The following is a 14,673-nucleotide window of genomic DNA, read 5'->3' on the forward strand; positions in this document are numbered from 1 at the left end:
ATCTTGAAGAGAGGACTTCTATCCTCTGTTCCTAAGTAGGTGCACATCACAGCTAACAACCAGCCAGTGCTTATTCAGTGGGGTAGAAAGACAGAAATGTAATGTGATAAAGCTGACATGATTGTTTATTATACACAACAGATAGTTTGTCTGTTTTACACTATAATTTCTGTCTGGCTGTTCTGTATCATTGTGCCCACCTGAAAAGCCCTGAGGTGCACCGTTAGGGGAGGGGCACACTCAGTGTGGTGACAGCAGTTTCACAGTTAAAATGGGAGCAACGAGTCTGTCATTAAGAATAACTGCTACTCTTGATGGAAATTTCTTGAAACCTCCAATGACTTTCCTATGTCAGTTGAATATTTATAGTGCTTCTAAACTACTACACACTCATTTGTTGAGAACAGTTTTATAAGCACATTCAAAGTGCTCTATATTTACAATATTAACCACAGAATGGTCTTACTGTTTTGTTTTTTTGGACGCTATGATTTATAATTGAATTATTACATGGGTTGGTGTCAGTGATTTGATAGACTGTCATTGTCATGAAATGTTTAATTACCATGCTATACAAATGGCGAAGACAAAGGTTGGAAGACAATTACATATTAGTGAGAATGCAAATTCGAATGGTTTTGATACGTTTGGTGCCAATGTGAGAGTAAAGTCGATCCGTATTTATTTCATTGAACCGTTATTTAACTAGGCAAGTTAAGAACAAATTCTTATTTGCAATGACGGCCTACCAAGAGTGTAAAAGCCTCCTGCGGGGACGGGGCTGGGATTAAACATACAAATATCTACACTCTACTGATAATGAATGCCACCGACAGCTGACTCTGCAGTAGTGAAATGTGGCAGTGTCTCACAGTAAGGTGTCGACACTGAAACAGCACCAGCTACATGTCTGAACTTCTGAAGGCCTCAATCTGGGCCGTGTTTGTCAGGCAGTTAAGGTTCCGGAACAATTTGAAATGAACCTAAACAGACAGATATCACTTATTTTTGAAAATGGTAATATTTGTTAGGAACAGGAGAATGTGACATGAACAATACCCAGATGTTCAGATTTTTCTAGTTGTTTGTGTAATAATAATGTATTGGATTTATATAGCACCTTTCTACCAACTGAGGTTCTCAAAGCATTTATCAAGTAATGGGGAAATTCACCTCATCCACCACCAATGTGTGGCACCCACCTGGGTGAACCATTTTGTGCCAGAATGCTAACGACACATCAGCTAGCATGATGAGGACTGATATATGCCATTTAGGAATGAAGGGGGTGATTAGGTAGCCATGATGGAAATGGGGGGCCAATTTGGGGATTTAGCCAGGACACCGGTGTTAAAACCCCTACTCATGCCATGAGATTTTTAATGACCACAGAGAGCCAGGACAGCAGTTTAACATCTCATCCAAAAGACGGTACCCTATGCAGGGATATGTCCCCTTCACTGTCCCGGGGCATTTGAATTCTATCTTAAGACCAGAGTGCCCCCTGCTAGCCCTCCAACACTACTTCCAGCTGAATCTGGTCTCCCATCCATGACCGACCCTGCTTAGCCTCAGAGGCATGCCAGCAGTGGGATGCAGGGTGGTATGCTGCTGGTGTGACCTGCAGGATCCAATGGGATTATATAAAGTGCATTCAGAAATTATTAAAACCCCTGGACTTTTTCCACATTTTGTTACGTTAAGGACTTATTTTAAAATGTATTAAATTGTTTTTCTTCCTCCCTCATCATTGTACACACAATACCCCATAATGACAAAGAAAAAACAGAATTTATATATTTTTGAAAATGTATTAATACACTATCACATTCAGACCCTTTATTTTATTGAAGCACCTTTGGCAGCAATTACAGCCTTGAGTCTCCTTGGGTGTGACGCTACAAGCTTGGCACACCTGTATTTGAGGAGGTTCTCTGCAGATCCTCAAGCTCTGTCAGGTTGGATGGGGAGTGTTGCTGCACAGCTATTTTCAGGTCTCTCCAGAGATGTTCGACCGGTTTCAAGTCCGGGCACTGGCTAGGCCACTCAAGGACATTCAGAGACTTGTCCCAAAGCCACTCTTGCGTTGTCTTGGCTGTGTGCTTAGGGTCGTTTTCTTGTTGAAGGTGAACCTTCACCCTAGTCTGAGGTCCTGAGACTCCGGAGCAAGTTGTTTTTCAAGGATCTCTCTGCACTTTGCTCCGTTCATCTTTCCTTCGATCCTGACTAGACTCTCAGTCCCTGCTAATGAAAAACATCCCCACAGCATGATGCTGCCACCACCATGCTTCACCGTAGGGATGGTGCCAGGTTTCCTCCAGAAGTGATGCTTGGCATTCAGGCCAAAGAGTTCAATCTTGGTTTCATCAGACCAGAGAATTTTGGGTTCTTTAGGTGTCTTTTGGCTAACTCCAAGTGGACTGTCTTGTGCCTTTTACTGAGGAGTGGCTTCTGGAAGCTTCTCCCATCTCCCCTGAGGAACTCTGGAGATCTGTCAGAGTGACCATCAGGTTCTTGGTCACCAGCCTAACCCAGGCCCTTCTCCCCCAATCGCTCAGTTTGGCTGGGCGGGCCAGCTCTAGGAAGATTCTTGGTGGTTCCAAACTGCTTCCGTTTAAGAATGATGGAGGCCACTGTGTTATTGGACCTTCAATGCTGCAGACATTTTTTGGTACCCTTCCCCATATATGGGCCTCGACCTTATGGCTTGATTTTTACTCTGACATGCACGTCAACTCTGACCTTTATAGACAGGTGTGCCTTTCCAAATCATGTCCAATCAAAATGAATTTACCACAGGTGGACTCCAAGTTGTAGAAACATCCAAAGGATGATAAATGGAAACAGGATGCACCTGAGCTCAATTTTGAGTCTCCTAGCAAAGAGTCTGAATACTTACCTAAATATGGCATTTCTGATTTGTATTTTTAATAAATTTGAAACGTTTCTAAAAACCTGTTTTCGCTTTGTCATTATAGGGTATTGTGTGAAGACTTTATTTGAATACATTTTAGAATAAGGCTGTAACAATGTGGGGAAGGGGTCTGAATGCACTGTAAGTGCAACAAACTGCTGACTAGATGTAAGAAAATGGGAGAGCTGATCGTGTCCTTAAAACATCAATAGAATACAACCTTGTTGTCCTCTGGTTAGAACAGAAATGTATCTTCTGCCTTTCCCAGCACCCTTGAGGTACACACATACACGCTGCGAGGCACAGGGTCAGCTGCAATGCAGCGCCTCTGGATGGAGAAAAATTGTGGGGATTTAAGTCCCTTGCCCAAGGGCTCCACGGCAGGAGATGGTACATGGGATCAAAGATCAGCAAGGTTCTTGCTGCCCTGTGTCTGTGTGCAGCCAGCCTCTGTTCTGAGCATCCAATATCTGCTACTACTCTACCTAGATCATTCATCACTGCCATTGAAGAGGAAGGTGAAATTAACTGCATTCTACTCTTTCTGTCCTTCTCTCTCATCTCCATACCACACAAGAAAATGGGGAATGAAATGGCACATGGAGTTTCACCAATTTTTTAAATGTTTGATGCTTCAATAGTGCAGTGTCACTGCCAATGTCCTGAATGCAGAGTGGACTGGTGAGTCAGATGGTGCTCATTTAAGAGACCAGTTAGACCAGTCACTAACCCTGTGTTTAGTACAGGTCAGCTTGTTAATTCCCCCATACACAGCAGCAAATTACTTTTCTAAGAGCACAGGTAGGCTTTTGTGTGGACTTGAATAGCCAGAGCCTCGGAAACGTTGGTGACATTTCAAGTGTCCTCAGCCGTGTGTTGGAGGGCCTTGTCTGCTACGGCGTGTGGGCGGGCACTCTGGGTGATCCCTTAATTAGCCCCTTCATTAGCTCTTTGTTGTTCTCCTTGTGAGGGTAAATGTTGAGCTCTCCTTGTCTCCCAGTGTGCCACTCTGATTTCCATGATGGAGCTTTCGCCAAAAAAGGATTGCGTCTTATATTTGTTTATTATGGATCCCCCTTGGCAGCAGCTACTCCTCCTGGGGTCCAAACACATTAAGGCACTTACATCACACATACAACAAAAGATAAAACAGTACATCATATAACATTATTACACCACAACATATCTACAAGAAAAAAAGTGTATAATACCACCCTACAACAATATTTGTGGTCAGAGAAAGGCCCTAATGATTGTCAGACTCCAGCCACCTAGAGAGCGAGAAAGGGAATAGAAGGACCATGCGGTATTGGAGGGATTGCCAAAGACTCCAGCCACCCTAGTCATAAGACTGTTCTCTCTGCTACCGCACGGCAAGCGGTACCGGAGCGCCAAGTCTAGGTCCAAAGGCCTTAACAGCTTCTATCCCAAAGCAATAAGACTCCTGAACAGCTAATCAAACGACTACCCAAACAATTTGCACCTTTTTAATTTTTTTTATTTACACTACTTCTACTCTCTGTCATCTATGCATAGTCACTTTTAATAATTCAACTTACATGTACATATTACCTAAACTAACCTGTGCATAGATGACAGAGTAGCAGTGGTGTAAATAAAAAAAGGTGGGGGGGGGGGGGCAATGCAAATTGTTTGGGTAGCTGTTTGATTAACTGTTCAGGAGTCTTATTGCTTGGGGGTAGAAGCTGTTAAGGCCTTTGGACCCAGACTTGGCGCTCCGGTACCGCTTGCCGTGCGGTAGCAGAGAGAACAGTCTTATGACTACGGTGGCTGGAGTCTTTGGCAATCCCTCCAATACCGCATGGTCCTTCTATTCCCTTTCTCGCTCTGCACATTGACTCTGTACCGGTACCCCCTTGTATATAGTCTCGTTATTGTTATTTTACTGTTGCACTTTAATTACTTATTACTTTTATTTATTTTTCTTATCCATATATTTTTTTTAAACTGCATTGGTGGTTAGGGGCTCGTAAGTTAGCATTTCACTAAGGTCTACTACACCTGTTGTATTCGGCATATGTGGCAAATAAAATTAGATTTGTGACTGGTGGTGTTGAGCACATGAATGAATCCACCAACCAACCAATTGCCTCTGTTAAGCATTTAACTAACTCAACGACTGACAGAGGTTGAACATTTTAACTTTAACAGTGGATTGCAGTTTTCTGGTTACATAAGATAATAATATGCCATATGCATTCCTGTGAATGAAGGTGTTCTTTTTTTTGCCTGGATGATTTAGTTTATTTGAATATTTGCAGGTACGGCCCAAGTGACAGTCTGTGCCTCAGTTGCTCTCCATCCTCTTGTTTATTTGAAGTCACAGATCATTCACAGGCTCTGCCACTGGCTGTAGTTATCCTGCCTGCTTCGCCCCTTAGGTGTGTAGCGTGTGGGTAGCCTGTCAGTGTGTTTTCTGCAGCAGTTAACCTTTGGAGTGCTGACTCGGTCATCTTCTTGTTCTTATCACTAGGTTGTTTCCTGTACTGTGAAATTGGGCTTGCCTAGGCTTTATCTCCCTCTGTCCATAACACTACATGGTTTCAAATGTTTAATTCAGAAACTTCCTGTGTCTACCTCCCTACAGTTTACAATAGATACTGGTTGTCTTTATCCTGTTCATCTGTGTGTCCCCCTCCTCCATGGAACCACAGACATGCCCATATTTGGCCAGTGTCCAGCACAGGATGACTTCTACCTGGTGATGTGCAGCCACTGCAGTCAGGTGGTGAAGCCCCAGGCCTTCCAAGCACACTACGGTAAGTCTCACACACACAAACCGAGCTGATCCAGGATCGGGTTTAATAGCTTTTTGTTTTATAGCTCTTCTGAAGGGTTTGGGCAGGGAGAGCGTATTCTAGACTTGTGCATTGGGGAAACCTGCTCGGCACTAATCTCTGTCAGGATGATACAACTATAGAGTGCATGTGCATGTGCATGCATGTTCAGACACTATCACATTCAAAAGGATTAAAGCACCCCTCCCATTCACCACTACACTCTCTATAACGTAACATGAGAAAGGAGCGTTCAGGCTTTTGATTTCCACCGCCTAAGACTTGTTTACAATTCTCCTGTTAATATTTGATGTGCTCCTCCGAGTCCACGCCCCTGTGAGTGAAGTCAAGTGTATTGTTTTAGCATGTTAAGCTGTCCCTGAGATGTCTGAAGAGGTCTTAAAAGTACTACAAAGAGTAAAGGAGTATATTTTTCCCCCTCCGCTGTGTGAGTTCTTAAACTGGCTTTTTGGCCGGCACGCTGGGAAGAATTTATGAATTATGGATTTTAGAATCAAGAGATTGCTTTGCTGTGTATCTCGTTAAATCCAGCTTGGTGAACCCTCTGTGCTCACACACACACACACACACCCACCCATGTGCTTCAGTGCAATTATTAAGAGAACTGCTCTCTCCACAGACACAGTGAAGCACCTGTGAGGCAGAGGGTTAGATAATGTGGTGTAAACTCTCTCTCCCTCTCTGGCTAATTTATCTCCATGATAGGTGCTTTAGGTTAAAGTTTGGAGACCTTTTAAAATAGATTTTAGTCTGTAAAATGTATAGTTCTACCTTCCCCTACAGTTATCATTGACACCTCTAGTAAAGAAGAGCAAGGTATCTGTTCATTGAGCTGTTTCATTGTAGGATTACTTTTTTTGTGAAATGGCCTAGTCTAAACTGACACAGAACCCTATCTTGTGTAATTCTAGAAGTATTTTCATGTGTTTAATAACACATACAGTGCCTTCAGAAAGTATTCATACCCCTTGACTTATTCTACATTTTGTTGCGTTACAGCCTGAATTCAAAATTGATTAAATAGATGTATTTTCTCACCTATCTACACAATACCCCGTGAAAACATGTTTTTCTAATTTATTGAAAATGATCTACAGAAATATCTCATTTACATAAGTATTCACACCCCAGAGTCAATACTTTGTAGAAGCACCTTTGGCAGAGATTACAGCTGTGAGTCTTTCTGGGTAAGTCTCTAAGCTTTCCACTCCTGGATTGTGGAACATTTGCCCATTTTTATTATTTTCAAAATTCTTCAAGCTCTGTCAAATTGGTTGTAGATCATTGCTAGACAACAATTTTCAGGTTTTCGTAGATTTAAGTAAAAACTGTAACTCGGCCACTCAAACATTCACTGGCATCTTGGTTATCAACTCCAGTGTAGATTTGGCTTTGTATTTTGGAATATTGTCCTTATGAAAGGTGAATTCCTCTCCCAGTGTCTTGTGGAAAGCAGACTGAACCAGGTTTTCCTCTAGGATTTTGCTGGGGCTGAGCTCCATTCAGTTTTTTTTTATTTTTTATAATTTAAACTCCCCAGCTCTTGACGATTACAAGCATACCCATAACATGATGCAGCCAACACTATGCTTAAAAAGATGAAGAGTGGTACTCCGTAAGGTGTTGTATTGGATTTGCCTCAAACATAATGCTTTGTATTCAGGACACAGAGTTGATTGCTTTGCCACATTTTTATGCAGTATTACTTTAGGGCCTTGTTGAAAACTGTATGTATGTTTTGGGATATTTTTATTCTGTACAGGCTTCCTAGTTTTCAATCTGTCAATTAGATTAGTATTGTGCAGTAACTACAATGTTGTTGATCCTTCCTCAGTTTTCTCCTATCACAGCCATATAACTCTGACTGTTTTAGTCACCACTGTTCTCATGGTGAAATCCCTGAGCAGTTTCCTTCCTCTCCGGCAACTGCGTTAGGAAAGATTCCTGTATCTTTGTAGTGACTGAGTGTATTGATAATCCAGCCAAAGAGTAATTAATAACTTAATCATGCTGTTTTTTTGTGTTTTTTTTACCCATCTTACCAATAGTTGCTTTTCTTTGCGAGGCATTGGAAAACCTCCTTGGTCTTTGTGGTTGAATCTTTGTTTGAAATTCACTTCTTGACTGAGGGACAGAGAATTGTATGTATGGGGTAAAGAGCTATGGTAGCCATCTAAATAAATCACTAAAACACTATTATTGCACACAGGGAGAGTCCATGCCACTTATGTGACTTGTTAAGCCAATTCCTACTCCTGAACTTATTTAGGCTCGCCATAAAGGGGTTGAATACTTATTGACTCAAGACATTTCAGCTTTTTGTTTTTAATAAGCAAAAAAAATCAAAAAACCTAGTTCCACGTTGACATGTTTTTTTTGTGTGTGTAGGCCAGTGCCCAGCAAATCTCAATTTTAAGTTCAAACTATACCACAGTGAAATGTGGAAAAAAGTCAAGAGGTGGGAATACTTTCTGAAGGCACTTTATGTTGGCTATGTCAATGTCCTCACGCAGAGGAACAGTGTGAACGGCGTTCTTTTAGTAGCTTTAGGATGGATCTTTCAGTCTTTAGAACAAATTAGTTCGTAAAATTTGATTTTTAAACTTTAATTGGAATATTCACTTGATCTACCTGGTATAGAGGTCCTGCCATCCAGGACCTCTATACCAGGCAGTGTCAGAGGAAGGCCCTAAAAATTGTCAGACTCCAGCCACCCTAGTCATAGACTGTTCTCTCTGCTACTGCATGGCAAGCAGTACCTGAACGCCAAGTCTAGGTCCAAGAGGCTTCTAAACAACTTCTACCTCCAAGCCATGAGACTCCTGAACATCTAATCAAATGGCTACCCAGACTATTTGCACCCCTTTACGCTGCTGTTACTCTGTTATTATCTGTGCATAGTCACTTTAATAACTCTACCTAAATGTACATATTACCTGAACTAACCGGTGCCCCCACACATTGACTCTGTACCGGTGTACCCCCCTGTATATAGTCTTGTTATTGTTATTTTACTGCTGCTGTTTAATTATTTGGTACTTTTATTTATTTTCTTCTTTAACTGCATTGTTGGTTAGGGGCTCGTAAGTAAGCATTTCGCTGTAAGGTCTACTACACCTGTTGTATTCGGCACATGTGGCAAATAAAATTTGATTTGATATCTCCAGTATAATAATAATAATAATAATAATAGTGTGAACCAGGTGAACCTCTGGCCTGTATTCTCTTCATTTAGGTGTCTGAAAACGAATGGCACTTCCTTCAATTTCTACTCTGTGCTGGTCACTTAAGTTCCACCTGTGTCCCAATATGCACACTAGTGTTGCGCTGTATACTGGTATATCACGGTACCAAAATGTCATGATACTTATGATGCCAACATTTTTGAATACCGTTTCATATTATACTATCACATTTTTTTGGGCCATAACCATCTAAAGAATCCACTGGCTAGCACATATTATAACATTTTTATAAATTCAGTTTGGCTTATAAATGTAATAATAAAAAATGTAAGCAACAGAAACTAGTCTTTTTTCCGCTGGTCCAATACTGTCCACTTACCTTTCATGCGCATATCATGTGTGGCAGCGCTAACCCGCTGATATGTGGCAGCGCTAACCCGCTGATATGTGGCAGCGCTAACCCGCTGATATGTGGCAGCGCTAACCCGCTGATATGTGGCAGCGCTAACCCGCCAGGCGCATCCCCTTCCAGCCATCACTCACCTGCACAAGGCAGTTGAAGTAGGCTTTGCAAGTTTGTCACCCAGCAGTGCTAAAGAGGAAAAACCGCTTCGCGACAGGCATGCTTGCAATTTTACAGCAAAGAAAACAACTTGTCTAGCTCAAACAGGGAAGGAAATTGTTGATAACATTTCAAACACTATGCCACTGGCTGTTTTAAACTAATCCTGGGCCACTAATTATTGGTTTGATGACAAACAATGTTGTGAAGTCGTGTTACCTAGCTAGTAACCTAGTAACTTGACAGTAATTCTCGGCAAATTTGATTGGCACAGTTAGAAAGGAAAAGGGTCTGCTTGTCATGAGATGTGCTTCAAAGGTATGATTTATATAGGCCTAATGTAAGCCTAAACTATACTGAACAAAAATATAAACCCAACATGCAACAATTTAAAATATTTTACTGAGTTCCATTTCATATGGAAATCAGTCAATTGAAATAAATTCATTAGGCACTAACCTATGGATTTCCCATGACTGGGAATACAGATGCACGTCTGTTGGTCACAGATTGCCTTAAATGGACCTCAGGGTCTCTTCGTGGTGTTTCTGTGCATTCAAATTGCCATCAATAAAATGTAATTGTGTTCATTGTCCGTAGTTTATGCCTGCCCATACCATAACCCCATCGCCACCATGGGGCACCTCTCACCCACACGACACCATACACGTGTTCTGTGGTTGTAAGACCAGTTGGAAATACTGTCAAATTCTATAAAACGATGTTGGAGGTGGCTTATGGTAGAGAAATTCAATTCTCTGGCAAAAGCTCTCATGGACATTCCTGCAGTCAGCATGCCAATTGCACACTCCTTCAAAACACGAAGTCTGTGGCATTGTGCTATGTGACAACACATTTTAGTGACCTTTTATTGTCCCCAGCACGAGGTCCACCTCTGTAATTATCAGACTCCAGTGGACGGATTATCTTGGCAGAGGAGAAATGCTCACTAAAAGGGATGTGAACAAACGTGTGCACAACATTTGAGAGGACTTTGCTTTCATTGCATATGGAACATTTCTGGCATCTTTTATTTCAGTTCATGAAAATGGGACCAACACTTTACATGTTTAGATTTTTGTTCAGTGTATATCTAAAAATGCTAGCATCAGCCCAATGTCTAGTTTAACACTGATTGGCAAAACCGATGTCAAAGCTGACGTGCATAGTTACATGACGTAATGTCTGCACTTTAAAATTTAGCGCTACACGTGCAACACAGCATTCCTAACCTAGCCCACAATGTCTGCTGTGTGGATCAAGCAGTCATTTGAAAGAGTAAAAACAATTCAGTGAGACAACTCCATGGCAAAGTCCATTAATGCCAAGATAATGGACTTTATTGCCCTTGACAATCAACAGTTTTCTGTCGTGGGTGATGTTGGCTTTCACCGACTGGTTGAGCACTGTTACACTGCTAAGTGCGCTATTTTTCAGATGTTGCCCAACCGGAGTTGCACAGTAAGCAAGTCACTGCTAAAAAAAAATATTTAAACATTGCGTCACTGCTATTAGCTTCAAGACTGACAATTGGACCACCGATATCAACCCCATGAGCATGCTGAGTCTGACAGCACAGTGGATCATCTAGGATTTCGTACTGAGGAAGGTTATATTGCATGCTTATGAATGTGCTGGTTGTCATACCGCTGCTGCAATTTCAATGGCATTTGTTTGAGAACATGTTTGAAACTTGGAAATATGAACATACTAGCTAGCTCCATTCGAACAACTGACTCGAGAAATAAGCTCATCAACTTAGCCTGCAGCAGACGTGATACCTCTGTCATGGCATTGAAACACCTGCTCAACAAAGTGATTCGGTGGTGTTCTCTCTTCACTGTGTTGCCACCGTGCTCGATACTATGTACAAGGACCGCTACTTCGACGAAGACGACAAAAACAAGGTTTACGTGAAATGTTACATACACAGCTGGACAAGATGGAAACGGACACCGTGACGAAGAGGCGCCACAGACTGAGCTGAAACTTCACTGTTTGACATGTATGATGAAATCCTGGTTGAGAATTGACTGAACAAATGAACCCATGAAACAGCACAGCAAGTAAGAAATAGGTTTTGATTTGTTTTACTGGTAATGGGGACATGTAATTGCCCCCATTTTTGGTGTGTGTGTGTGTGTAACCATTATTTAACTAGGCAAGTTCGTTAAGAACAAATTCTTATTTATAATAACGCCAAACCCGGACGACACTGGGCCAATTGTGCCCCGCCCTATGGGACTCCCAATTACGGCCGGATGTGATCCATCCTGGATTCGAACCTGGGACTGTAGTGACTCCTCTTGCACTGAGATGCAGTGCCTTAGAACGCTCTGTGTGTTAACTATTTAACTGTATTAGAATGCTTAAAAGGCAGCTAAAATTTTAAACATCCGTTATCTGTATTGTTTTGTTTTTTTTGGCAAGGAAAATATAGGATATCCGTATCGGCTAAAAATGTCATATCGGTGCATCACTACTTTCTGGTGTTCTTTACATTCTGTTTGGTGCTTAACATTTTTAAATTTGGGGGCAGCGTGCATGTGTTTGGTCTGTGTGTTAACTGAAGAGGTTTCATGCTGTTTTCCCTTTACTGCCACAATGACATGCAGATCATATGCATGTATATTCCTTCCTCCCATTCCTCTAGCCAAATCATAGCTAGGCCTTTGCAAATATGAGCAAAGTTGCCATTTTATGCCACGTTCTATTATACAGTCGTGGCCAAAAGTATTGAATGGCACAAATATTAATTTCCACAAAGTCTGCTGCTTCAGTGTCTTAAGATATTTTTGTCAGATGTTACTATGGAATACTGAAGTTTAATTACAAGCATTTCATAAGTGTCAAAGGCTTTTATTGACAATTATATGAAGTTGATGCAAAGAGTCAATATTTGCAGTTTTGACTGTTCTTTTTCAAGACCTCTGCAATCTGCCCTAGCATGCTGTCAATTAACTTCTGGGCCATATCCAGACTGATGGCAGCCCATTGTTGCATAAACAATGTTTGGAGTTTGTCAGAATTTGTGGGTCTTTGTTTGTCCACCTACCTCTTGATGATTGACCACAAGTTCTCAGTGGGATTAAGGTCTGGGGAGTTTCTTGGCCATGGACCCAAAATATCGATGTCTTGTTCCCCAAGCCACGTAGTTATCACTTTTACCTTATGGCAAGGTGCTCCATCATGCTGGAAAGGCATTGTCTATCACCAAACTGTTCCTGGATGGTTGGGACAAGTTCTTGGAGGATGTTGGTACCATTCTTTATTCATGGCTGTGTTCTTAGGCAAAATTGTGAGTGAGCCCACTCCCTTGGCTGAGAAGCAACCCCACACATGAATGGTCTCAGTATGCTTTACTGTTTGCATGACACAGGACTAATGGTAGCGCTCACCTTGTCTTCTCAAGACAAGCTTTTTTCCCGGATGCCCCAAACAATCGGAAAGGGGATTCACCAGAGAAAATGACTTTACCCCAATCCTCAGCAGTCCAATCCCTGTACCTTTTGAAGAATATCTGCATGTACCTGATGTTTTTCCTGGAGAGAAGTGGCTTCTTTGCTGCTCTTCTGGACACCAGGCCATCCTCAAATTCTTTGCCTCACAGTGCTTGCAGATGCACTCACACCTGCCTGCTGCCATTCCTGAGCAAGCTCTGTACTGGTGGTGCCACGATCCCACAGCTGAATCAACTTTAGGAGACGGTCCTGGCTCTTGCTGGACTTTCTTGGGCGTGCTGAAGTCTTCTTCACAACAATTGAACCGCTCTCCTTGACATTCTTGATGATCCGATAAATGGTTGATTTAGGTGCAATCTTACTGGCAGCAATATCCTTACCTGTGAAGCCCTTTCTGTGCAAAGCAATGATGACTGTACACGTTTCCTTGCAGGTAACTATGTTTGACAGAGGATTTAGTAGAGACAGTAGATTTATTTATCCGTTATTTTACCAGGTGGGTTGACTGAGAACACGTTCTCATTTGCAGCAAAGACCTGGGGAATAGTTACATGGGAGAGGGGGATTAATGAGCCAATTGTAAAGGATGAACAATGATTCCAAGCACCACCCTCCTTTTGAAGCTCCCAGTCTGTTATTCTTACTCAATTAGCATGACAGAGTGATCTCCAGCCTTGTCCTCGTCAACACACCAGGACAGCGGAGTCAATCACCACCTTCCGGAGACACCTGAAACCCCACCTCTTTAAGGAATACCTAGGATAGGATAAGTAATCCTTCTCACCCCCCCCCCCCCTTTAAGATTTAGATGCACTATTGTAAAGTGACTGTTCTACTGGATGTCATAAGGTGAATGCACCAATTTGTAAGTCGCTCTGGATAAGAGCGTCTGCTAAATGACTTAAATGTTAAATGTAAACACTCACACCTGTGTTAACGAGAGAATCACTGACATGTCAGCTGGTCCTTTTGTGGCAGGGCTGAAATGCAGTGGAAATGTTTTTGGGGGATTCAGTTCATTTGCATGCCAAAGAGGGACTTTGCAATTAATTGCAATTCATCTGATCACTCTTCATAACATTCTGGAGTATATGGAAATTGCCATCATACAAACTGAGGCAGCAGACTTTGTGAAAATTAATATTTGTCATTCTCAACTTTTGTCCACAACTGTACAGTGTGAAGTTAAATACAATGTGTTGTATTGAGTAGAAGTGTGAATATCAGTGACAGGTTTTAGCACATGCGCATAACATTTAGAGAACTACAACGAGCGTCGGGGGGGCGGGTGAACAGTTAATTAGGCCACCCTGAATTTTTCCACTGTGGTATTGCAATAAAAATCAACATCAAATTTGATTTGTCACTTACACATGGTTAGCAGATGTTAATGCGAGTGTAGCGAAATGCTTGTGCTTCTAGTTCTGACAATACAGTAATAACCAACGAGTAATCTAACCTAACAATTCCACAACTACTACCTTATACACACAGGTGTAAAGGGATAAATAATATGTACATAAAGATATATGAATGAGTGATGGTACAGAACGGCATATGCAAGATGCAGTAGATGGTATCGATTACAGTATATACATATGAGATGAGTCATGTAGGGTATGTAAACATTATATTAAGTGGCATTGTTTAGTGGTTAGTGATACATTTTTTACATCAATTTCTATCCATTTCCATTATTAAAGTGGCTGGAGATGAGTCAATATGTTGGCAG

The 14,673-nt window shown here is 41.7% G+C and overlaps 1 protein-coding gene across 2 annotated transcripts in view; it reads left to right on the forward strand.

Moving 5' to 3' along the window:
- Positions 1–14,673, forward strand: part of LOC124004364 (ataxin-7-like) — a 41,699-nt gene that overhangs the window by 12,971 nt on the left and 14,055 nt on the right. For both annotated transcript variants that reach the window (XM_046313210.1, XM_046313209.1), the window contains one exon: positions 5,590–5,694. In XM_046313210.1, coding sequence (XP_046169166.1) covers positions 5,590–5,694 — 105 coding nt within the window. The remainder of the gene's footprint in view (positions 1–5,589; positions 5,695–14,673) is intronic.

The sequence above is a fragment of the Oncorhynchus gorbuscha genome, linkage group LG18 (genome assembly GCF_021184085.1).
Source record: "Oncorhynchus gorbuscha isolate QuinsamMale2020 ecotype Even-year linkage group LG18, OgorEven_v1.0, whole genome shotgun sequence".
Classification (NCBI taxonomy): domain Eukaryota; kingdom Metazoa; phylum Chordata; class Actinopteri; order Salmoniformes; family Salmonidae; genus Oncorhynchus; species Oncorhynchus gorbuscha.